This window comes from Calliphora vicina, chromosome 3 (assembly GCF_958450345.1).
Source record: "Calliphora vicina chromosome 3, idCalVici1.1, whole genome shotgun sequence".
NCBI classification, from domain to species: domain Eukaryota; kingdom Metazoa; phylum Arthropoda; class Insecta; order Diptera; family Calliphoridae; genus Calliphora; species Calliphora vicina.
Window position 1 is genome coordinate 125,883,577 of NC_088782.1, and position 27,236 is coordinate 125,910,812.

Genomic DNA, 27,236 nt, shown 5'->3' on the forward strand with positions numbered 1-27,236 from the left:
GGATCACAGATCGAGCTCTTTTTCTTGATTAAACGCTTAATGGCCTAGATATTAGCGAATTTAGATATTTTGAGTTTTTATATAAAAATCGATTTTTGGTCAGAAATATGAGTTGAAATATGATTGATCACAGACCGATGTATTTTGCAGATGTATTTAATAAGTAGACGTATTAGTAGACGTGGACAATTTTTATTAATGTAAAAACTTTTGCGGACTATATATTGCGAACATTAAAAAAAATTCTTTAAATCGGTTTTTGATATATCGAAAACTTTCAGTAAAAACTTAAATTGGATTAAACAAAAAATTAGCCAAATCGATGTAGCCGTTTTCCGATTTTGGATAAATCGAAAAAGTGGGAGTGGTCATTCATTCCGTAAAAACCTAAGTTGGGCTATAACCAACATTTTAAAAAAAAAATTGTCTTAATCGATCCGGCCGTTCTCTACTGATGCAATTACCATCGAACATTTGATTTTTATTTATATAGATTATATATCCATATTGTCTATATTATTTAGGGACCTTCCTTGACAGCAAGTAGTCATTGTAAATACTCAGGAGAGATTAAAGACGCGCCTTAATGTCTACTATACATTAGCAAGAATTGGGGTTTGCGACCAAGTATGAAAATTGGATCTATAAATCTGTTGTTAGGCCTATTATTACATATTTTTACAAATAATGCTTGAGTTTCTCTAATTCGCATTCAATTTAGTTTTATTTGTATAATAATAGATTTTCTAAAATCTTTTGTGAAAAGGACTAATCAACCAGTGAAATACTCATACGAACTTGCGTATCCCCCAACAATAAATTTCAGTGATTTTTTTAATAATTAAATTGGGAGTTAGGTTTTGTACTTAAAAACTAAATCTTAATAAAAAAAAATAAATAATTTGGTGAAAAACAAGTAAGAGTCCAATATTGGCTGTGCCGATATTGCATAATTTTCAGTATAATTTAAAATTAAGCTAAAAATAAATGTTGGTGAAAAAAAAATTTATGATGAAATTAACTGAAACATAAAGAAAATGGAGGAGCAAATGAAATTTTGAAATATGATTAGCATTTGAGAATTTGCGAATTTGTTTTTCTTTTTATTTTCATTTACATTACTCATTGAACGACGAAAACAATATATAAGGCCAGCATTTTTTAAACATTTTATAAAAAGTTTTATTTACACATTTTCAATAACATATAACGCAATTACGCAGCGATTTTCTCTGCCAATTTTTTATATGTAGCAGCAGTACCCGATTCAGGCAATTCAGTTAACACAGAACGTGTAGTACCACTTAATAAACTCACACGAGGATCAATGGGCACCGTACCCAAATGTGGAACACCCACTAATTTGGCCAATTCAACACCACCCTCTGAAGAGAATATATTCGTGCAATTTGCACAGTGCGGGCAAACAAAACCACTCATATTCTCTACTATGCCCAATATGTGTATCCCGGTCTTCTTGCAAAATGTTATTTCCTTGCGTACATCGTCTAGGGCCACACCTTGTGGCGTGGTCACAACAATGGCTCCATCACAGTGCACCTCACGCATACATTCCATTACGGTAATGTGTTCATCTGAGGTGCCGGGTGGTGTGTCAATTATCAAATAATCTAAATCATCCCATTTAACATCATTTAGAAATTGTTTTATCATCATGGTTTTTTTGGGGCCACGCCAAATGACCGGGTCGTTGCGTGATTTCAATAAAAATCCTATAGACATGACAGCCAATGTTTTGGTGTCATCTGTGTAGATGGGCACCCAACCCTCGTCACATTGATAGATATCACTTCCCTCCAGACCCAATAAATAGGGTACAGAGGGACCACATAAATCTATATCTAATAGTCCTACCTGGAATTGTATAAGGAAGACAAATTAGAGAATTATTTCACTGTTTTAACAGATTTTATGAATAACACTTACCTTATGACCGCTTTCTCTTAAGGCCAAGGCCAGCTGTGTGCTGACTGTTGATTTTCCCACACCGCCTTTACCGGATAACACTAAAATAACATGTTTCACTTTGTCCAACATTTCAGTTTTTATTTATTTATTATTTCAACTATTTTTATGAATTAAATGCACTAAATCACTCACTAATAATTTCACAAAACTAAACTTTTAATCGTTTTCTGGGTTTACACTAAAACAGCTGTTAAATAAACTTTTGCTGTTATTGTTTCTAGGTGAATGGATGAATAATTATGAAGAAGAAGAAGCAGTTGTTTACGTCTTACATGTCAAGTTAACAGTATGAAGTTAATAAACGAAAAAATAACCTCAAAATCAAAATGTAAACAATGGCTGAAAAATAATCTCATTTTTTTATAATATCGATGAAATTTAAACCTAATATTATAATTTGTCTCAATTTATCATAAAGTTTCTAGTTACTATTTGTAAAAATATGAAACAAAAAAAATCATTGTTTAACCCAACCCTGTTAAAGATGTTAACAAATTTAAAGAAAATAAAAAAAAAATTTATACCTTACCTCAATTTGGAAATTAGATGTAACAAAATTTTTAAACTTTTAAAAGCTATTAACTTTAGTATAGTAATATTTAAGGAGTTCATTATAATTGACAGGATATTTAGTCTTCCGGCAAACAAAATATGAATGAAAGTTTGGAGTTTCTTAGAAAATGAATTAAGAGCTGAACATAACCCTCAATTTGTGAAGCTAATGTAACAAAACTATACAATTATCTACTTTTTTTCATGTTTATCATTAAAATAATGTTATTTCAATTTGTGAAGCTAATGTAACAAAACTATACAATTATCTACTTTTTTTCATGTTTATCATTAAAATAATGTTATTTTAAGATTTTATTACTATTTATCAATGGTTATAGCATCCAGAGAAAAATTACAACAGGATTTCTGAAATTTTCATAAAAATAGAGAATTTTTATACATAACCTCAATTTGGAAAGTAGCTGTAACAAAATTTTTAAACTTTTAGATGATATTAACTTTATTAAACTGATATTTAAAGATTTTATTATAAATGTTTAGCTTTTTTTGTCTCCCGGCAAAGAGATTATACAGACTTTTTTGTAGTTTCTTAAAAAATGAATTGTGAGTTGAACATAACCTTAACTTGTGAAACCAATGTAACAAAACTATACAATTATCAAGTTTTTGTCATGTTTATCATTATTATAATGTTATTTTAAGATTTTATTGCTATTTGACAAAGGTTATAGCATCCAGAGTAAAAACTGCAACAGGATATCTGAAATTTTCATAAAAAAAGAGAATTTTTACACATAACCTCAAATTGTGTTTAGAAGATAATTAATTTTTAATAATTATTCTACTTTAATGGCCTCATTTTATAAAACGAAATGTTCAGAAAAGTAAGCAATTTGTATGAAGAATACTGGGAAAAAGGTTTGAAACAACCTACAAAATTTGTTTAACGTTTGACGTTTCGTTTTATAAAATGAGCACTTAAATATTATTTTTGAAATTTCTAATGAACGTTTATCATAACAAAAATGTATCAGGTATAGACATAGGATAATGTACTTGAAATCGTATGACTTATGTTTTCGAAAATACTTACGCTTTGAGCAAATCCTTTTTTACAAAAGAGAAATTTAAAGAAGTGCAAAAATTCTTTAAGATCTATTTTATTTAATTCGAATTACGTTAAAAAAAAGAAACGCTAGATGTCTGACATTGAAATAAAAACATATATATTTGTTGTCCATACATAGATTGTTGTTTTGTTTTTTGTATTTTTTTTGTTTTAAATGTATTGATTTTGTTAATTTAATTAAACGTACGCATCATTGTAAGTATTTATTATATATTATATTAATTTATTTCATTTTGTTGTTTGTTTTCATAATCATAAAATATTAAATATATTAATTATTTTATTTATTAATATAAGTGTATGTGGTTTGTATTTTTAAGTGTATTTTATTTATTTAACTCCTCTGTGTTTGTTTGTTTGTACATATATGTTTTTTTAAATATTTTTTAAAATTTTTTATTCGTTTTCTTTTTTATGTTAATATAAATAAATTTATATTTATTACTTTAATAAAAATAACTTAAAAACTAATTTTATAGATTTAAATATATATTTATTTAATAATATGTTAATATTACATTACTTTAAATAGATATTTTATTTAAATTAATAATAGTAATCTAATCAAAATAATTTGTTTTATGTTTATTTGTTTATTATACAGTCTGCGTTAAGCGTGTTTTAAATAAAACTAAGTTCATTTATAATGAACTTTCTTGTTTTTTAAAGTTAAGTTAAAACAAAATAAAACAAAAAATTCAAAAAAACTATTTACAAAAATATAAACACAAAAAATGTTCAAAATATTTTTAGCATTTTGTTTAGAAACATTTAGCAATAAATTCGTCACACTAAATTTAAATTAAAAAACAAAAATAAAACAAATTAATTTAAGGCGACAGGGCAGTTCTCCAATGACTTAATTTTTTAAATACTTAATAATTGAGTTAAATCATAAACAAATTTAGCAATTAAAAAAATAATAAAAACGAAAACAGTTAATTTTAAAACATTATGGAGCAGTTAATTAGTTTAAAAGAATTTTAAAAACTCAAGCATTATTTTTGGCATACAAGAAGTTAGTTAAACAAAATTAGTAATTATTTGAATAAAAATTTAAAGTTAGTTGTAAATTATGAAGATATATGTTTGTAATAGAATTACATTGATAGTTAAAATATAAAAAAAATTAAATATACATTTAACGCTTGGTTCTACATTTAAGTTAGTGGCATTTATTTGGTTTAAAAATAATAAAAAAAAGTCACAACTCTTGTCCTTTAAACTGTTTTCATTTTATTTGTTTATGCTTGTTCTAAATCTGTTTAGTATTAAAATAAAATCTACTATACATTCATTTAAATTAATTAATTTATTAATTACATTGCATTCTCATTTTTTTGTGAATTTTTTTTTTTTTTTTAATTTTTCTTTAATTTTTTTATTTAATAATTGAGCACCCTTCTCTTTTTTAATGGCATTTTGGCATTTTGTTGTTGCAACCAATCCCCCTTACCTAGTCCTCCACCTCCTAGCTACTTTGTTTTTAATTTTTTACGAACATGATTCGTCGTAGCTATTGTAACTGAGGGCGAGGCTGAGGCGGAGGAAGCAGAGGTGGACGTGGGTGTGGTGATTTGTGAGCCGGCATTAGCAGTGTTTAATGATTGTGTGGAGAGATTCGTTTTAGCTTTAAGTATAGCATTCGAGGAAGAGGCTGTGGAGTTTGAGGAGCATGTTTTACTGAATTTGCTACTGCTTTGTTTCTGCACATTACTATTAGCGTTTGAGGCAGAGGTTAAGGAGTTTAAGGCTTTATTGTTGCTGCTCAGATTAATGTTTAGTTTTAATACGTTTTGTGTTTGCGTTACAGGCTTATCCGTCGTTAGCTTGTGTTTCTCTTTAACCTTTTCTTTGGCTGAACTCTTGTGCAAACGTATATTGCTGGAGGAGGATGTTGTAGGTTTTGTCTGATGGCTACTGGTTTTATTATCTTTTAATTTTTCTTTATGTGCCTCTTGCTGCTGTTCATTGTTAGTTGCTTGTTTCTCTTTGCCTTTAATTAAATCATATTTATCCTTGGCAAAAATTACATTGTTATTGCTATTGGTTTTGTTGTTAGTGGGGGTGTTGGTGGTGGTGGTGTTATTGGTAGAGCTGGTTTTAACTTTCTTTTTTATGATTGCAGCAGCGCCAGCGGTTTTTTCTTTGGCTGCACTTGTTATTGTGGCTGCTGTTGTACTATTTGTATTGTGTGTTACTTCCTTAATTTGAATCCCCACAACAATATTACTCGATTTTTTGTTGACCATCTCCGGCAATGTTTTTTTTATTATTGCCGCCTCAGACGATTTTTCCTTGATTGTAGTTTTTATTGTTGTACTATTGGTATTGCGTGTGTTGTCCTTGTTATTGGGCTCTATAATATTAACCGATTTTATGTTGGCAATGTCAGACATTGTATTCAGGGGACTTTGAGTGCGTTTCGATTTACCGCTCACATTAACAGAAGTTTGATGCCACTGTAAAACAAAAACACAAATGATCAATATTTTTTTAAAATTAATATAAAAAATAAACTTGTACTAACCTCTTTTTTCTCCATAGAATGAGTTCGTTCGGGATTTTGATGGTGATGGTGGTGCGGTTGCTGTTTCTTTTGATTACTACTCTGTACTGGAGTTGTGACTTTATCCTTATCCTTCTCGGTGAACAGTTTAGCATTTGGTATATCTAAAAATTCATTTTGTGGCTGCTGATCTTCTGATGGTGTGGGCGTGGGTGGCGGTCTTAAAAGTCTTGATTTGGGTATGGTTATTATTAAGGGATTGACGGTGGGTACATGAGCAGCTAGTTTGGAAGCTTTGAGCACAATTTTTGTTGAACGTTCGCCGTGATTTTTTAATTTATTCGATTTTGAGGATTTTTGTTTTTTACGCTTCGATCTCGACGACAATTTCTCTTCATTGATAATGGTTGTGGTGGAGGGTGAGGAACCGCCTCCACCTTCTACTGCTGTATTAACTGCACCTACTACCCCTGCAGCAGCATCCACCAGCTCATTTGAGGATAGATTTTTATCCCTTTTGCAGGCTTCCTTTAATAACTTTTTCAATTTATGCTCTTTGTTAAGAGATCTATTTGATTTGTTATCATCCGGAGTGTTGGACATAACATTGTTGGTTTTGCTATTATTATCACTGGTTGATTCGGCACAAGATGTTGTTGTGGTTGTGTTTTTCCGTTTAGTTGGTGCCTGCTGCTGTTGTTGCTGTTGCAATTCATTAAATAATATTTCATCGTGTGTGGAAGCTTTACGTATTTTATGATTACTGGTCATTGCTGGGCTGGTGGTTGTGGTTGGTGTCAATGCTAAAGTACACATCTCGGGTGAATGATTGGTGGTGTCTACTTGATTGTTTTGCAATAGCCCAGTGGTAGAGGAGGTTTGATCATCTTTATTTTGGAAATCACTATCCTCTGGCTTTTGCTTTTGGCTGCTGGACATTGTGCTGCTGCCACCAACTCCTTTGTCCTTACTGGTTGAAGATTTTTCTCCAAATCCTTCGCCAGTTTGTTTGCTTTTGGTGGGTGTTTGATAGAATGTTTCCTGTGTAGAAGAAACTTCATGTTCTGAGGGTGATAGCATGGATTTTTCTAAATTGCCCATGGCTAACGATGATGATGACGATGACGATGTTGTGCTGGCTGTTGCAGTTTGCATTGCATTGTGTGTGGCTGCGGACGAAGAGCTGTTTAAATATGAAGAAGAATCCACCACATTGGTGGTATCACCACTACTTTGTATGGGTTCTGGGGTAGCCAAATCACGACTTTCATCGTTAAACAAGTAAACGGGTACTGTAGCTGTGGCCTCTATATTCATGTAGTCATCTCTTATGACTGTGCCCGAGCCTATGTGTGACGGTCGCGCACTCACAATCTCTTCTAAAATATGCTCATTTGCCGCCGGTATGGGCAGCAATTCTTCGGCAAACACATCGTCTTCATTGTCTGCAACGGCATCGGTGTCATCTTCGCCATTGCATTCGGGCTGATTGCTAATGCCATCCGTGCTAATATCATCGACAGGTACGGGTCGTGTCAAAGATTTCTTGGGTCTTTTCAATTTCCGTCTCAAACTGCCGGCGGTATTGGGCAGTATTAGTTCAGAATCCGCCACCGTGTCCACATTGTCATCATATTCGGGCAGGGTTTGATCTAGAGGAGAGGATGTGTAGATTCTAGCTGTGGTTATATCGCTGCTAATGGTTGATATGGAGGCTGTGGCCAATGAAGATACCAATTGATCTTTACACTTGGAAGAGCTTATTTGGGAACGGGATTTTTCCGTGCAGACTTTCTTGCAAGGCGGTGTGTCCATTAAGGTGGAGGCGGGCGGGGGACGTGGAGTTTCATCTTCAGCTATGCATTTGTTTTTGATAGGACTACGTTTTTTGTTAAATTCGGCAGGTGGTGGGGTACGAGTACTGTCGTTAATGGTGTTGACAAACAATTGCAAAGTCTCCGCGGCTCTTAACGTGTTGTCGGGCAGTTTTCTAGGTGGCCGCGAATTTTTCAAATAACAACCCAGAGCGCCTGCAGCAATGCCGGCTGTATGATTTTTCGACTTGTGTTTGTGATTGAAAGACGATGTACCACGCAGTTCTTCGTTTAAGTTGGACAAATCAAAGGTAACAGTTTTCAAATGCTTCGATTTGGATTTCTTGGGTATTGGGTTGTTGTTCAATGGTAATGCTGGTGTTGATGATGGTGATACTGATACTGATAAGGCCACTGCTGGCGACTGCAGTTGTGGCTGTTGTTGGATTAATGCTGTGGGCGTTGTTTCAATTGTTGGCGTTGTTGTTTGTTCGTGCTCGAGTTTTGGTTTCTTAGAAGTTGTTACTTCTGTTGGTGATGTTGTTTGTTCGTGCTCGAGTTTTGGTTTCTTAGCAGTTGTTACATCTGCTGCTGTTGGTGCAACCTCCTGCAAACTCTCATGGGATTTATTCTCTGATTCATCAATTGTACGTTTGTTGTTTGGTTTTAAACATGTTTTTTTAAGCAATGACTTTGTTTCCGTCATATTATCACAGTTTTTCATGTCATTATTCGCACTTTTATCCGGCTCTTCGGGTTTTGTAATGGGTATGGCCATCCAAGTTTTTTTCTTTGAACTTTTACTATGTTCATCGATATTGAGACGTTTAAGTCGAACTCGACATTTTATTTTAAACGTTTGTTTTATGGCAGCCGCTTTTATTTTGTGGATAGGGCTTGTAGGGGTTTTTCGCAATTCAGTAGTCGTAGCAGCAGCCTCACTCAACAATTCTGTAGGAGTTTTATCTTCTTTGAGGATTTCTTTGGCTGGATTTGCCCTTAATGTCAGTGAAACATCATTATTTTCCGTTGCCTTTGAGGAGTTATGATTTTCTATGGGACTGTCATTAGAATTATCTAATGTCGTATCATTTTCTTGATCCTTCAACTCATTAGTCTGCTCTAGAGATTTATCGAAATTTACAGAATCTTTATCTAAAACTGCTTCCTTAGTTTCCATTGTTTTATGGCCACTATCCTGGGTTAGCTCAGTTTCTACAGGCGGTGTTATTTCATTATTGCTACCAGTTTCACTGGTATCTGTGGCTGTTGCTGTTTCTACAGGCGATGTTATTTCATTATTGCTACCAGTTTCACTGGTATCTGTGGCGGTCGCCGTTTCTACAGGCGGTGTTATTTCAGTATTGCTACCAGTTTCACTGGTATTTGTGGTTATTTCATTATTGCTACCAGTTTCACTGGTATCTGTGGCTGTCGCTGTGGTGTCGGCCGTTAAGGCATTAAGTTCCTTAATAATTTTATCGCGAGTCTCTGATTCTGCATCTGTAACGGTTTTATTTAATATTAGATCCAAGAATTTGGTAACATTATTATCATTTTCTGGCGTGTTATGATTTTCCAACTCCGCCGGTGCTAGGGCAAATTTCAAGGGAGTGTTTAAATCATTTAATGGATTGGTGGCGGCTTCTTCTGCTCTTGGCATGTCGGCAAGTTTTATGGGCGTATTGAGAGTACTGTTTAAATGATTAAAATTGCGTTCCAAACAGTCCTGTTGGTTTGTGGGCAGAGCTGCAGGTGGTTGTGTTAGGCTGGGCATTACGAAAGATAAATCGGGTAAAGACATTACCGGGACCTCAGCTGTATATGTTGTAGTGTTATTATTGCTAATGGGAGTTTGTAGACCAAAGGTTTTTGACACACAAGATTCGTTGGAATTGTCCGACATATCGGTAACAACGGGTGAGGGTTCCGCTATGTCGGGCAAATTTTTAGAGATTTCTGATTCTAAAGAAATATCTGATAAGTCGGCAGTCATTAGGCTGGGCACCTTAATACCTTGTGAAATTTCAGTTTCACTTGATATATTCGAGAGATCTGCGGCACATAGAATCGAAGACTCAACGTTATTTAAAATAGTTGAAGACAAAACATTTGCTGATTCATTATCCGTTTCTTCCATCATCAAATCTTTGGGTTTTTCATTTGTTTCACCATTTGCGTTCAGTACTAACTTTTCGGAATTCTCGTTTGTAGTTTCTTTTGAAAGTAAATGCTCTTTGTCATCAGGCTTTTGCTTGGCGACACATACATTATTCGGCTCGTAACGATTTAATGATTCTACATTACTTATTAATAGTGGAATTGTTGATTCACTTTGAGTTTCTGCTCGTTCAGCAGCAGTGCATTCGTTTAGCGGATTAAAAGGACTAGTTACAGATTTTAAAACACTTATAGATTCTTCAAGAATTTGTTCTAATGTTTCTTCGGTTTGTATTCCTTTGTGGGGAACATTATTTGTTAGCAAAGTATTATTATCGTTGGTTTCCAATGGAGTATTATTTTGTGGATTTTGATTTAGCAATGACTTTTCAGAAGGACTAGAATTTAATATAGCTGCTATATTAAGTTTTGGTTCATGCGCATAGCTAGGAATAGTTGCCTGTTGCTGTTGCTCATCAATATCAACTTGTGGTGGCTGGGGTTGTGTTTGTGTGGTCTCTAAGAGATTGCAACTTGATATTATAATTAGATGCTCCGTTACGGTAATCTTTTCTTTTGGCTTGGGTGTTGGTGTTGCATCAGGGGCGGGTAACGGAGTTCTGGGTGGTTGATTATTTTTATCAGTTTCAGGTAATTGTAATTGATATGGTGATAAATGCTGTGCTATGTCTGCTAAAAGATTAAGTTCTCTCATTTTTGTTTGTTGACCTGGATCATTAATATCACATGTTGTCTGATTAATATCACTATCATTAGATGTTGCCTGTTCTGATGGTTGCTGTTTTGGCAGCTGCTTCTTAGACTTTTGCGGACTATTCAGATGAGCATCGATTTGACTGAGCAACGATGAGGTGGTGGCCGCATCTGTCGCTCCAATTTCTATATTTAGAGGCTGTAAATCTGGTAAAATTTGTTGCCTTTGCTTACGCGTACGCACTTGAAAATTTGTTTCGAATTCCGATTCGCTGCTCATAAAAATTTCTGTAAAATTTCTCGATTTTCTACGCACTGGTCTGTCTTTAACTCGTTCTATAGCTGCATCTGTAACTCCTTTATCACTAGATTGTGTTTGTTCCTTTTTCTCTTTGCTCAACCGCCTGCGCTCTTTTTCCCTTTGTTTGGCCATTGTACGCAGTTCCAGTTTTCTCCTTTGCTTGATCAATATCTCATTGTACATTTCGTCACGTTTGCGCTCGTATTGCAGCAACTCCTTGGTGGGCTTTATCACCACCGCACAACGTTTACGCAATTTGGCATCGTTGTTATAGCGTTCATTTATAAAAATATCCGAATCCGAAGCGACTCCATAACAATCATCCGATGATTCTACATAACAGCTCATACCCGGCGGTCCGGTTGAATGGTAGCCATCATTCAATACCTCACGATTTCTGATAATTGAAAAACGTTCTGTGTGATTGTTGTCGGCTAATTTCATATTATTCAAATCACCTCTAGCGGCGATGGTGGGACGTCTTTGTTTTAGTTTATTTTTGGGTAGTCTGGATGTCTTGGGTGACGATAACGACGACGATGAGGGTGAAAATGACGCAGGATAAGGGTAGGGCACCCGGGGTCTATCAAATATATTACGAAATAATGTTGCTGCTGCCGCTAAGTGCTCTATATTTAGGGAAGAATGGAAAAGTTGGAAGATAAAATAAAAGAAAACAAATTATTAGTGTTATGTAAAAAGAAATTTGTAGGATAAAATAAATTTAGTATAAGTACAAGGCAAGAGTGCAAATCTATTCAGAAATTCATTAGTGCCTGTTCTGTAAAACGAGTTATTTCAAAAACGAACAATTTTCGAAAACAAATAATTAACACATTGATGTTCTGTAAACCGTACGATTATGTATATTGATACAGGACGATTAAATCATGTAGATTTGAATTACAGAACACTAAAATAGGGGAATTCGTTTTAAAAACGGAAACGGTTAAAAGAACAAAAAAAAAAATCAGCATTTGGTTGGAAAATTTCGCACTTGCATACAAAAACTCAATATGAAAAATATTGCTGTTTCTTTCTGGTATTTTATTAATATAATAGCTGACATTTAAGTCGCAAAGAAAATTACTGCCCACTGTTACAGTCCTAGTCCACGTCAGAGCAATGCAAAGACAGAGGAAATGTTCTACATTCTGCTCTTCTTATTGATCATGACAACTTCTACAGAAGTCACCAAACAGTGTCCCAAGCTTCGATAACGAGCAGCAGTACATACAATTTAAGGTGAAATTTAATATCTTGTTTAGAACATCAAGACGAAGTTCTGTGCCAAATTTAATTCCGTACAGACAGCACTATGTCCACTTTCAGTAGATGAAAATAAAAGTAGCTCGACTAAAGATCGAAAAGCTTTTAATTTTTATTGGAATATTTAGAATTGATCAAAGGCAATGTAGTACTGTATATTAAGCAGTTGGACCTGTACTTTTTTTTATCCTGAGCGGTTACGATATGGAAAGAATTCGTTCTTCGGTTGAATCGGAATTTGACCTACATTGGGGTAACATATCCCAAAAACTGCTATTGCTCGGTCCGTGGGCGTGTCAATCACCCCTATCGGCAATAACATGTGAAATTCTGTTCCCATGAAATATCCATTTTCCTCGAAGGGAAAATTGCTATCGTGATATTCCCATTAACTTTTCATTCACAATAGTTAATTTTGTTTGTAACAGCTGTTTATTGTTTACAAAATTCCATTTAAAAATTTCACAACAAGGGGACAAAGTTGATGAACGAAAAAAGGAAAAGGGGACATATTTCATGTGAAAGATTGATAGGGGTTAATAAGTCAGTGACTTTTGGAATATCCCGCCTCTTGACTGAATGGGCAAAACTGCTCCTTTCAACTGGCACCTGTCAGTTGACTCCTGTCAATATTTGAACAAGCTGCATCATTTAGTTTGTGTTTGACAGCCATTGATAGCAGACTACCGGGCAAATTGTACATTGATAGCAGACTACCGGGCAAATTTTTGGATTTGCTATATTTACAAGCTTTGCAAGGGTGTTTTTGTAGTGAAGAATGAATTCCGCTATAGTTTTATATAGTCTGACAAAAAATAGCATATTTTTTTAGATGGTTTACAAGGACAGTTTTCCACTACAAGTTTTTGATACAAAGAAAAGTCTTGTAAATCTTTTCAAGTGTAGTAATTCACAGTTTCATACATTTAATTTGAACTTTAGTATTTTTGCTAAACTTGCTACGTTTACAAGGGCAGTTTACTACGAAGAGTGAATTCCACTAAAATTTCATATATTTTGTTGTAGTGATCTTGCAAGCTAAAACTAATTTGCACAAACTTGCTATGTTTAAAAGTTTTACAAAAGGTTTAATTCTATGAATCTAGTATTAATCTACAGTTTGTTACTGTGATCTTGCAAATTGTAGTATTTTTACCAGACTTGCTATATTTGCAAGGTTTGCTCTGGTTATTTACTATGAAGAATGGAAATATCTCAATTTTTTAGTTCTTTTATGTAAAAACGCTACTAGGTATAATTTTCTATAAAATCACGTTTTTGTGATCTTGCAAACTGTAGTATTTTTACCAGACTTCCTGTTAAAGGGAGAATTCCTCACATTTTATAGTTTTTTCCTAGGCAAAAATGGTATATATGTAAAACTTTTTAATTAATTTACTATTCACCATTTGCCAAATTTCTTTATAATGTTTTTTTTTCATGAAATCTTCCACTCAGACATTATTAAGAAACAGCCAAAAGCATACAATTATAGCTATTATTAAATATTTTAATACTTAGGGCAGTAAATTTATTTCCAAGTCAAACTGTAATTTTTGTATGTTTGTAAAATGTTCATTAAAATAATTTACATACATACAAAAAATTGGTGGTGTTTGCCATTTGCAAATTTCTTCATAATATTTTTATTTTTTCGAGGATACTTCCACCAAAAGAAATTATTCTGAAACAGCCCATAGTAAAACATTGTTGTTGTTCAATTTTCATTCACTCACTAAAAAAATAACTTTTGTTTGGATGCATAAACATTAGCTAGCCATCATGATTCGTTCTTCGTTCATGTTAACATTATAAAACAATTGCAAAAGTTTCTTAGATATTTATGTATAGACTTTTTACATCAGAAAAATGTTGATGGAAATAAAGAATACAAAAAAAATCAGCATTTTAAAGATGAATTGTTAAAAAAAAAAATGATGAACCACTTTGTTTAGAGTTTAGATGGGAAATGGGAGGGGAATGAAGTAAAAAAATAAGACTTTCACCATTTCAAGTGTTATTATTGATTTTTTAAACTAGGAAGGGGTATGGAAATTTGGTAGTAGTTGATTTTTAGTTTGAATATTATTTCTACTCACTGTTGTATTAAAAAATTAACCCATTATTGCCCAGCCGGTAATTTCACTTACCAACCAGCTCTTTAAACAGCTCTAAAGCTAATAATATATAAAAAATGTGAACTTTTCTTTCAATTACGTTTCAATTTAGTGTCTTTAAAAAAATAAACAATTTGGAGGAATTTGGCAAACGTTTTCACCAATCTCCAAAATTGGACATATTTTGAGTTAAATTGACTAACAGTAAACTGTTAATAAGCAATAATTTGTATCACTTTCATCTTCTATATATATAAAAATGAAATGGTCCATGTATGTAATGTCATCACGTGGGAACGGCTGGAGCGATTTGGCTGATTTTTTTTTATGCGATTCGGAATTTTCAGGAGATGGTTTGTAAAGAAAAAAATCAAAAATTCCGGGTAAAACTTGGAATTTTATTTTTTTTTTGAGTCCAGTCAACTGTAATAAAAAAACTCCCTAAAGTATGCAGTACAAATTAAATATTTTATTTGCAAATAAATAAGAACAGGCAGGTGTATGTGGGTTGGAGAAACTTGAAGAACTAACATTAGTAAATGCTTCCGGGCAAAGCCGGGACTAGGTCAACTAGTTATGTATAAAAAATAATTCAAATAAGTTTACGTAAACGCTTGAAAAACCATCACCTATCCTTGTGGTAATTTTACTTAGCAATGAACAGAAATGTGTCCATTAGGCAAAATTTATAAAATTCGCTTTAAATTCTAAAAAAAAGGAAATTCCTTATACTATATCTTATGCTGACTAGAGAATTTAGTATGCAGCAATGTCACGTTGTTTGTTGAGCTACATGATATACAAAATTTAGTTGGATTTTTTTTTAAGTATTTATCGGCTTTCATAAATTACCAGATTATTTATTTATAATGCTTTTGCAAGAAATCGTGTCGAAATGATAAAACGATACATTAATTTATTTGACAAGAGCAACATTGATCTAAAAGATAAATTCGGTAGAGTAGTAGACTTAGTAGCAATTTTAGACTTATGCAACAAAAGTTTCATACTGTTTGGAATATTTGCTCAAAAATTTAGCCATTGATGAGGAAATGCTTACACATATCGGTAGGCATTCTTGTAAGATGTTTATTAAAGGCAAGCATATTCGTTTTGAATTGAAGGCAAAGAATATCTTTACAACGTACAACTCTATGGCGGTTCATTATCAAATTATGACAAATCTATTGGATTAGGAACTGATGCTGTTCTCAGTTTGTTGGAAGTTGTAAAATCTCCATCCAGTCATACTATGGCGGTTCATCATCAAATTATGACAAATCTATTGGATTAGGAGCTGATGCTGTTCTCAGTTTGTTGGAAGTTGTAACATCTCCATCCAGTCATACTATATTTTTGGACTACTTTTCCATATCATACCACCTAATGTGTCTTCTAAGCACAAACCACTTTTTGGCTACAGGTAATGTGATTTATGAATTTCTATTGAAATATTTCAAAAGGAACCGTCCGAAGAAATAGAAGCATTGTTGCAGGCCAACTCCCACAGAACATGACAAACGGCGATCGCTGGAGAGACAAATCAGGAGCAGCGTGGATCCAAAATCAAACACCAAACGCTATGATCGCATAAAGAAAATGCATATTGACATATATGTGGAGTGGATATGGAATGGATCTACATGACAATCCGTTGGCTAACTATAGAATAGCTGTACGATCAAAAAAATTGTGGTGGCCATTTTTTATGAATTCATGAAAACTGCATGTGAGGAAATAAAACCATTGTCGCAACTAATATTTCGTGCAGCTGTTGTAAATGAACTGCTGGCCAGTATAAGATCACCCGAAAGTGAAGAATTTTCACTATCAAGAGACCATTAGCCGCAATTGGCAAACGCTAACGTTCTGGACACCCAAGACGGTTTGTCATACCCATACACCATCATATGAATGCCAAGTATGCAATGCGGGTTTACACCAAAAATGCTTTTCAAAGCACATGTAATTGAATTAAAACAAGTAAGAAAGTATGGTCGGTCAAGCCCGACCATATAATACCCTACACTAAGTAAAAGAGCAAAAACATTTTTCTTTTAAAATTTCAATAATTCATATTTTTTATTGATTTTCGGAAGTGGGCCTTATATGGGGGCTATGACCAATTATGGACCGATCACCATGAAATTAGGACGTGTGATATATAAAGTTTACTATGTTGAATTTTCTGTGTATACCAACATTTTTAAGCGATTTAAGCACGTTAAAGTGATTTTCGGAAGCGGGTCTATATGGGAGCTATGACTAATTATGGACAGATCGTAACAAAATTTGGTGACATGAATTTTGTATATATAGAACTTATTTGGAGCGCAATTTGTGGAGATACATTTATAAATTAAACATTTATAACCGATAAAGTCCAATTTCGGAAGGACATTTGTATGGGGGCTAGGTGAAATAATGGACCGATTTCAGCCAGTTTCAATAGGCTTGGTCCTTGGGCCAAAAAAATAATATGTACCAAATTTGATCGAAATATCTTCAAAATTGCAACAAGATTTACATGGACAGCCAGCCAGCCAACCAGACGGGCGGACGGACATCATTTAATCGGTGATTCTAAGTCGATCGGTATACTTTAAGGTGGGTGTTAGACTAATATTTTTGGGCGTTACAAACATCTGCACAAACGCATAATATCCTCCCTACTATGGTGGTGTAAGGTATAAAAAAAAACATATAAAAGTATAAAATTTTATTTTATATGGTAAATGTAAACTTACATATTTTCAAAAAATGCATTAACTTTTTACGTTTCTTTTACGAAAATATGAATTTTATTGTTAACAAAATTTTTGTGTATTATTCCGAAAACGCTCAAAAACCAATCGTTCCATTTTCTTGAAACTTAAATTACACCTAAAAACCACTACGCACAAAGTTTCATTGAAATTGGTTAACGCTTTCGTCTAACGGGCAATAATGGGTTAAATACTTTATTTATTTAAATCATTAATAACTACGTCTTTTTTTTGTTGGTAATATTATTGCTTTAAAAGATATTTCATGAACCAATTATAAAGTTTTTTTAAAAAAAATTCTGGCACTAAAATTAAATTGTTTAGTTTTCAAAAAACATTTAACTTAAATACTATTATTGACAAGAGAGTATGAAAAAAAAAACATAAAACGAATCCTTTGCTGTTGTTGTAAAATGTTATGGAACCAAACAAAAGCATTTTAATAATAATTAGAACAAATAGAAAACTTAGCAACGATGTTTAGAAAAAAAAAGAACTTAAGATTAAAAATATTTAAAGGCTTTGTTGTTATTTTTGTTTAATACTTTAATAGATATTGAGAAATCTAATAATATATTAAATTTTTGTTATACTTTTTTTTTGATTGATTTGTATATTTACCAATTATTTGTAGAAGTTTAAGGTTTGGATTGGTTCCATGAGTTGAGTTGATTTGGGTTTTTGGTTTCTTAAATTAAGTGCATTTTTGTTTTGAAGATTGAAGTAAATATTTAAAGGATTTTAAGGTTTGTCAGTTTTTAAATACTTTATGAAATTTGAAATTTCAAAAACAAAAAAAAATAAATGTTAAAATTATTTGTTATTTATACAAAATCGATTTATAGGAAAAAAAAACATTTTTGATGGTTGAATATTTTCCAAAATGCATTCCAGTGTTATGGTAGTCAAGGAATTTTTAATTCCAAAATTTCCAATTGGTATGTTGATTGTGGTTTCTGTGTAGCTAGATGTTCATCTTAGGGTATGTTGATTGTTGTTTCTTTTTTTTTAAAAAAAGTAATATTTTGTGTTGCTTGATGTTCTTTCATCTTAGGGTATGTTGATTGTGGTTTCTTTTTTTAAAAGAATATTTTGTTGCTTGATGTGTATGTTGATTGAAGACTCTTCCCTTTCAAATAGTATGTTGATTGTTGTGTGGTAACAGGACAGCTGCAGCACATTGTATCCGTTTGTTATAGCTCCTGCTGTTTCACAGCGTACAGCCATTTGATGTGGATATGTTGATTGTTGCTCATCACTATAGTATGTTGCTTGTTGTTCTTCATTATTAAAATGTTGATTCTTGCAAAATGCAGCCCGCCAAAAATTTTTGATTTTATTTTTCATTTCTTAATTACATTACATATGTATAAATTAAATACCAAATAGTTTTAGGAATGCATGAAACCCAAATCTTTTGAATACTGGTTCATAACATTTTATAACAAACTTTTGCAATTATTTGTATAAATTTACAAATTAATTTTGTTTATTCAGCTGTTTAAAGCGTTTCAATGTTTTATTTTCCATTTAAAATCCAATAAAACAAATTCAATTCAATAACATTTAAACGCTTATGGCTTAGACAGACGACAGCGTTAATTTGCATTAGCAAGCAGTCTTAATTCAAATTAACTTGTGAATTATCCCCATCCTAATGCGCATTAGCTTTGACGTAAATACACAAAATCAAACTGAATTTATACTGAATTCAGCTATTTCAATAGGGCAATACCGTCGACAATCAATCAGCTGTAGGAAAATTGTTTACTATTGTAAATGAAAACGTAACACAGTAGAATAGAAAAAAAGGAGAGAAATAAAGCTGAATGAAATTTCACACTCGCAAGGAGTAAGTGTTGTAGAGTTTTAGTTTTGAATTTGGACCACGTGGGCTCACCAGGGGCGCGGCCACATTTTTAAAACGATCCTATGTCTTCCTTTGTGTTTCAATTTCAAGCAAATCTATATATAAAAAAACTATCAATTATATCTTACAGCATTTTAAAATTAAATTTTCAAAATTTTTACCCACCCTACACCAATTTGTTGATAACAGAGGATCCAAGTATTTCCAATTTTCCTTTATTGGATTTTTAAGAAATTTATACTTTTTGTAAAGCTAACTTTTCACCAAATATTTAAAATGAAAACAAAAATTGAAAATTGTTGATACCGAGGAGACCAGGTCCATTCAAAAAAACGCCTATTTTTTATGTTAAATTCAAGTTTAGGACAAACATTTTAAAATCGCATAGTCGATATCAAAATATAGTAACCCATTTTAGATGGCCAAATATGTTCTTAATTATTTTGTAAAAGGTTCCGATAATCACCCCGCCCTGGTATGGATTTATAGCCAAAAAAACACAAAAAAAAATTCAATTTTTGGGATTTTTCAACACTTTTTTTTTGGAATTGCAGGATTCCTGATAATAAATAACTGTAAAATTTCATTAAAAAATATTCATAAATAAAAATTTAATTCAATTTGCAAAAAACATTTTTTTTTCATATTTTTCAAAAAAGTATTCAATGAATTTTTTGTAATTGTCAAATGTTATATATATTTAAATTTTAATTCACATTAGTGTGCTGTTAATGCAAATTAACTCTATCGTCTGTCTACAGTATTAGAAAGCTTATAAACAAAACTTGAAAAAAAAATTCATGCATGTTACACAAAATAAAAAAAATTAAGAAATTCAAAAATTATAATTCAAAAAATAAAATGAAAAGAAAAATTTTAAAGAAAATGATTTTTTTTCTTTTTTATTTTTAAAAGAAATTACAATATAACAACCACATACATACTCTCAAACACTGATATACCAAATCAAGATTAAAAGCAATATCAAAAAGGCTTAATATTAAAATCTATTTCAAATAGAAATTATGAACACCAACCAAATTTGATGAGAAATTATTATAAAAAAAATTAAGTACATCTTCTAGATGCTTTTCACAGTTAATTAAGAATTTCATAAGTTACAGCCATAATAATGTACTGAGTTTTCAATTTGAATCCATTTTTTTCCAAAATCCAACAAAATATTTTGATTGTTTTTAAATGTGTTCCAAATCTTTTTTAAAACCAATTCCTCAAACTTTTGTAAGTTATTCGAAAGCAAATTGTATAACTGTCATTTGACCTTTGACCTTTTGTTTTTAAATGATTTCCAAATGCTTTTGAAAACCAATTATCCAATGTTTTACATTGTATTCGTTTATGCCAGAACAAATTTTTATAATTATCATTTGACCTTTGGCCTCATGTATTCAGACTTCATTGATTGTTTTTAAATGATTTTCAAATCTTGTTTAAACCCAATTCTCCAACCTTTTACATGTTATTCGTTTATGCCAAAGCTAATTTGTATAAATTTCATTCGATTTTATTCAAAACTTTTAGTTTTCCAATCATTTACGTGTTATTCGTTTATGCCAAAGCAAATTTTTATAAACTTCATTAAATTTTATTCAAAAAATTAATAAGATATTCAGCTTTTGTTTATATACGTCAAGTTTTTTGTAAGTTTTTGATGGTTTTTAAGTTTTAATCCTTTTCGAAAACAAAGATAAATATTTTCGAAAATAAAGATAAATAATTTCTTTAATAGAAAATAATATTTTTAGTGAAAACTAATTTTGGTATTTTTTTTTTAAAAAAAATTTATGGCACGATTTTGTCGATTTTATATACCAATATATGTTGGACTATAGCGGATATACTGATGTATCTATCACATATGTATGCTATTTGTGAACTTCGGAAAGTTGAGAAAATGAAAAATGTAGAAATTATAAATGGAATAACAAAGTTCTATAAAATGTAACATTTGATCTTTGACCTGAGGTATTCAGATTTTGTTTATATTCATCGCACATTTCAAAATTTGAAATTTTTTTTGGACGATAAATAATTTGTTTTTATTTGTGATAATTTGCTGTCTTTTTTGGCCCGCAAAATGCTCATACAGTTATGTATTAAATAGTTGCCACAAATATCAAATGTGGAAAGTTGCAACTTACTGAAAACAATTATTAACTGAGGCATTTATGCGTTTGCAGGCTTCTCGCGCTGCCGAGCGTTGACGAAAGTAAGCATGATCTATAGTCGTTAAATCATTATTAACTTGATTACGTCTGGTTACTCGAGCTGAGGTTTGTGTCTGACGTTTAGTGCTAGAGCTAGGGGAGGTGCTGTTGGACTCGCAACTAGAGTCGCTATTAGTTAATGATGCCACTACTTTTACCGAACTATCTGCTGCAATTAAATTGTTAATATTCTTTTTAGGTCTGCCACGTCGTTTGGCTTTCAGCGTGGTAGGGGTGGTGGTGGTGGTGTTGGTGTTGTTTTCCATTTGTTTCAAATCGTCTTTTTGTTTTTCTATTAGTTTGACTTGTACATTGTGCTTGAGTTGGGAAAATTCCATCATTTTACGTTTCAAATCTTCAGCTAATTTATCATTTCTTTCTTGACACTTGCGCTTAACGCTGTTCAAGCGTTGTGACTCTTGACGCTGTTGTTTCCGTTGATACAGCCGTCGTCGCTGTTGTGACTCCTTACGCTGTTGCGCCGCAAGATTTTCATTCAATTGCTGTTGCTCTTTATTCAATAGTCGTATTTTTTCTTTTTGCAATACCTCATCTCTATAGTCCACAAAATTAACATATTCTTTGGCAAAACCAGGATTTCTAATAGTTGAGGGCAGTTGCTGGACATTATCAAATGTGGTTTGAGACTGTTCTATGAATGATTGTACTACCTGTAAAGCTCCCGAATCTCTATTGGGCAGTGTACTCTGATGTGGGTTTCTTATTAACGAAGGCAACATACTGCCACTGCTACCTGGGATTTGATGCAAACCTGGCATATGATTTTGTTGGGGATTACGTATTAGAGGTGGTAACAAACTGTGGAATTGTTGAAGCTGTTGTTGCGGCTTTGTGAAATTGTTGCTGCTGTTTTGCTCAGTAGAGGAGGGATGTGATTGGGAAACTTCTTCGAAAACTTGCAATAAATGTTTAGAGGTCTTTTCGTGGTCCTTAATCAAATAGGTTATATAGGGTTGTAGAATGTCTTTGTAATTTGATTCTTGGGCTGTTGAAGTGTTTCGTGGAGGAGATGCTGGCGACTGAGTAGAGGAGTTATATCTGGTGGTCATACGATGTTGCTGTTGCGCTAAAGGTTTTGGGTTTGTTCGGTTATTGTTGTTATTATTATAGATATTAATGGGTAAATTGTGTGTTATATTCTGTGGTGATGTATTGCGTTGTGGGAAATTTGTATTGGCGCTAGTATTTAGAATTTGATTTGTAAGTGGCTGTTGGTGTTGGTGATGTAGCTGCTTTTGTTGCTGATTTTGTTGCATGCGATAGGGATTTTGTAAATTTATTTCTTGATTGCCAAACGTGGATATGATGTTGTTGCGTGCAAAATGATTTTGCAGTACATTATTAACATTATTATTATTGCCCAAGCAGGATCGTTTAGTATATAATTGTTGCTGTGAGGTAGACGGTTCTGAATCTTCTAAATTTCGAAGATGTTGCTGCTGCTGCTGTTGCTGTTGTCTGGTATTATATTTGTGCAGCGAACCGGTTTCTGGACCAGATTCATCAGTTATTGAAATGAAAATATTTTGTTGATCTTGAAAATTCTGTGGCATTTCATGTAATTCCACACCATTTGTATTGACAATTACCTCATTTTGTGGACTGGTGGCACAGGGAGGATTAATATACAACTGATCGTTGTTTAGTTCTTCCCATGAGGGGTTACGTTTATCTGGTGCTTGATTTTGGACTTGTGATTGTTCATTTTCCCCGTTATTCGAGGTTTGTCTCTGAGGACTGTTTGTGGTATTCGGTTGTTCAATAACTTGTCCTGTTGCCGGACTAGCCAACTGCATTAAATTATTCCAACTATGATTACTACCAGCAGCTGGCTCATGTGTTATAGCCATCTCCGCCTGCTGCTGGCTATTGGAGTAGTTAGTGGAGTGTATATCTTGCACCGACTCCATATTAGAATTCATATTAAAGTTTGTATTTAAAGCCTCATTATTAGTGGCAATTCGGAAATACGAGGTTGAGGGCAATGGTTGCAATATACTATGGCCGGAGTTGGTGGCATCTGATATGTTTCTGGAATAGATTTGCATGCGCTGTTGCAAGGAATTTGCGGCATTTGTATTATTTTTAAATTTCGAAGTATAGGAGGTCTGTATGAGAAAGGTGAGCGCAATATTAATGCGTTGACGCACATCACTGACTTTATACTGCTGCTGTAGGATGGACAAAACAAATGATAACTTTAACAATTGCTTGGCCGTGGAGGGTGGCAAGGCAATCCATTCATTATCGTTGTCATTGAAAATAGAAATAGTATCGCCGGCACTTTTCTTCCAATACAAAGGCTTGGTTACAGAGGTATTGCCCTTGGCATTAGCTATATTGTAGTGCTCCAATATAGCAATACGTTCCATTTCGTAAGCTTGGCCCTCGGCATAGTAGCCGCAAGCATTGGCATTATCTATAATGGTCATGACATCTGGCGAAGCCAAGAGATCTTCTATGAAGCGATTTAGGTCCATTAATTTCTCTACATTAGCCACACTTAGCATGGGTGTGGCGGGATATGATTCCGGCAGAGGTTGGGTATTTTGTGTTTGTATACGTTGTACACTAGGAACTTGTATTTCGATTGGTCTGTTATCCTGAATGGGAGAGGGAGTGTTATCTTTTAATTGTGGAGCTACAATCTGTATGGGTGGCTGTCCTATGGGACGTATGGGTATATGAACACGTCTTTTGAACGGTGAAGAGGGATCAGCTAGTTTTTTAAGACTAGCAGCACTAGTAGAAGGTTTATTATCATCGACCTCAGGGATCAAAATGTTATGCTGATTTTCAGATTCTACATTTTTGTTAGTTTCCTGTTGTAGTTGTAATACTTCATTGTTTTCTTTTATTTCCGGTGATATTTGCAGAGAACAAATGTTGTCCTCCTTTAAAGGTTTGTCTTCTATTACCACCTCAGCTGCTATTTCTTGAGGTTGTTCATAGCTTGCCACCAGAACATTTTGAGAATCTTCAGTTTCATCTGAATTCTGTTCAGCTTGTGTGGGTCTCTTTTTCAAAGGCAGCGAACAGGCTGAATTGGAATCTTGAGAAAACTTTTCAATTTCCATATCACATTCCTCCTCCGGCTCATCTTCTTCCTCCTCATCCAGCTCAGCTTCCTCTTCATCTTCCTCATTCAAGTCCTCAACAGGATCATGTTGCACAGCTGTGCTAACAGGTTTCTCTTCATTTTTACTTTCCGTTTCAGGGTCTTGCTGGAAACTTTTAGCTTTCTTTGATTTCCCAACCGCCTCTTTAAGTTGTTTATCATTTTCACGGTTAGATATTTTGAAATAAGTCTTGTTGTTAGGTGTAGTACATATTGATATGGAAATAATGGGTATTTTTGGAAAAGAGAATATAGCTGAAACACTGCCCGTTTCAGAGTCACTGGTCTTGGTTTGATTTTCCAATTCCTTGTTCCAATTGCCCAGCTCTAAGGTCATGTGTTGATTTTCATCAATGGAAGCTTCCATTTGTTGAGGAATCGTTTCAGCTTTACAGTTATGTTCTGCGGCCAACTCAGAGTTATTTTCTATTTTATTGCTGCCCTTAACATTAAGAGAGCTTTCCTCACTTTGAGATTTCACTTTAGATTCCTCTTCTGGTTTTTCCCTTGGGAGTGTGGCAATTCTTTCCTGAGGTTTTGAAGGTTTATTTAATTTTTTCAATTTCTTTTCTTGCGTTTGTTCTTTGATTTCCAAATGAGAGATTTCTGGGTTTGTTAAAGTAGTTTTAAGTTTTTTAAGAGATTTTGGAGTGTCTTCCACATTATTATTAGTTTTGGGTGTTATAGATGAAACCTTGTTCCCAACATGATCTGTGACTATATCCACAATGTTTGTGGTAGCTTTCTTAGCTTCATTTAACTTGCGCTTCTCAATTGTCTTTACCATGTTCGACTCCTGCGGAATCTGTGGATTCTGTTCATGTTCATTATTTTCATTATCACATGTTTGTATTTTAGCTTTTTTCGTTACATTAACCCGAAACTCTTCTTCAGTGTCCATAAACTCTTCCTGCTCTCTTAATCTTTTTGGGGATTCCTTGCCAATATCTGTAACTTTCTTATCATCATTAGCATCTGTGTGATTAGGCTTTTTATTTAATACATAGCCCACTATATTCTCAGTTTTGTGATTAAAGTCATCCAAAAGTTTGTCAGCTTCACAGTCTTCTGTGAGCATTTGAGTTAATTGCAATGTTGAGGGCACATCGGAAGTATTTTCCGCCATGACATCTAAATCAATACGATACGGTGTATAACGCGGATTTTCAAAATCAAAATCATTTTTGGCCTCACACTCACTGCCGCCACCTACCTCATTTTGAGCATGAGTTGAGGCTTCATTGGGCAGGCCAGCCAAGAATTCGGCACAAAATTTAGTCACTAGTTTGTCACAATTTTGCATAGTTTCTGGGCTCTGCTCCTCAGTGTTATTGTTGGGCTCCAATGTGGCTGATTGGATTTTTGTAGTAATGTTTTGTTCATTTAATGCTGGCGTTTCTTCAGTTTGTTCCATTAGATTACCATCTTTCGTATTTGTTAGTTTATTCACAGAGTCTTCCATTTCATTTTTATTTTCTTCAGCAATTTCTTTAACAATTTCCCCTTCCTGTTTGGAGTTATTGAAACTATATTCAAGTTCATCCTTTATATGTAAAGAGGTTTCTTTGAATTCTTCAGATTCTGCAAGTAAACTCTCTGTTTCAGGCTCTTTTTGCCAACTAGATTGTTTCTCTGCTACAACATTTTCCCCCAAAATTTGGGGTTGTGTGACATTTTCCTTAGATAAAATTTTTAAGTTTTCATTACTTTCATTTATCAACTCTTGGTTTGATTCCTGATAATTCATAGTTGAAGATGAACTTTCTTTTTCCTTGACTACCTTTTCATTTCGTAACACTAATGGCTCATTAGCCATTAATGGTGTCACATTTTGAGCAGCAATAGCTTTCTCCTTTATTATATTTTCCTTATTAAACTGTAAATCATTTGTGTGTTTAGTTTCCCTAACCATTTCGATGGTTTCACAAGTAAGATTATTAATTTCATCGGTAAGTAACTTACTTATTTTTGATAAATCATCCATTTCGGTATCTTCCTCAGTTATTGGCAATTCTATATTTAAATTATTAACTTGCTCGACAACTGGTGGTTCATTTTTTAAAACTTTAATTTGATTTGCATCTGGCTGCGAATTAATTGCTACCTTAGGCTTAACATAATAAGGTTGTTTTCTAAGCGAAACAACTTTATGGATTTTCAAAGGTTTTGGTTTTGGCGATTTGAATACTTTTTTAGTGACAGGCAAAGGTTTCTTAAAAATTATATCGTCATTCGGTTGGCTACTTGTGATAGCAATAGGATTTGTTTTCAATTGACAAGACTCAGTACGTTTGTCAGTGATTGATTTAGTATTAGAATTAGAATTATTATTATTATCATTAATTATAGTTAGTGTTTTTGATGTTATTGTATGTGGCTGTTCCTTACTAAATTTATTACTTTTTAAATTGGTTAATGAAATATCGTTATCTAATTTTAGTTTTTTCAAATTTATCTTAACATTTCTTAGGGATTTCTGTTTAAAATTCATATTCAAAGATTTTTGATTAAAAACTGACAAATTTTTATACAAATTTGAACACTTATTATTGTGATCTTTTACGTTATTAATGGTTGGTTTTATAATTTCACGTTTTTTAATACATTCTTGATTTGTAGGTTCTGCAAAGTAGTAGAGTAGAAACAGTTATATTAGAAAAATTTTAATTTGATTGGTTTTGTTGGTTACAATATTGCACCCTGGAGGTGTCTTTTG

General features: G+C 33.0%; 2 protein-coding genes across 3 annotated transcripts in view; both read right to left on the reverse strand.

Annotated features, from left to right (window-relative positions):
- Positions 1-1,157: 1,157 nt before the first annotated feature.
- On the reverse strand, positions 1,158-2,109 carry Nubp2 (NUBP iron-sulfur cluster assembly factor 2). The gene is made up of 2 exons (XM_065503474.1): positions 1,948-2,109; positions 1,158-1,875 (listed from the first exon to the last, which is right to left on the reverse strand). Exons 1-2 carry the CDS (start codon positions 2,056-2,058, stop codon positions 1,216-1,218), a joined length of 771 nt encoding a protein of 256 aa, XP_065359546.1. The 5' UTR covers positions 2,059-2,109; the 3' UTR covers positions 1,158-1,215.
- Positions 2,110-4,847: 2,738 nt separating this feature from the next.
- The window catches only part of LOC135955785 (mucin-2-like), a 39,777-nt gene continuing 17,388 nt past the window's right edge, over positions 4,848-27,236 (reverse strand). Inside the window, exons 10-11 of one of the 2 annotated variants that reach the window (XM_065506147.1) lie at positions 6,165-11,761; positions 4,848-6,096 (exon numbers count right to left, since the gene is read on the reverse strand). In XM_065506147.1, the coding sequence (XP_065362219.1) occupies positions 5,110-6,096; positions 6,165-11,761 (6,584 nt within the window). In that variant the 3' untranslated portion in view covers positions 4,848-5,109. Of the gene's footprint in view, positions 6,097-6,164; positions 11,762-17,904; positions 27,143-27,236 lie in introns of those variants that run through there. The other variant, XR_010576295.1, reaches the window with a different exon arrangement.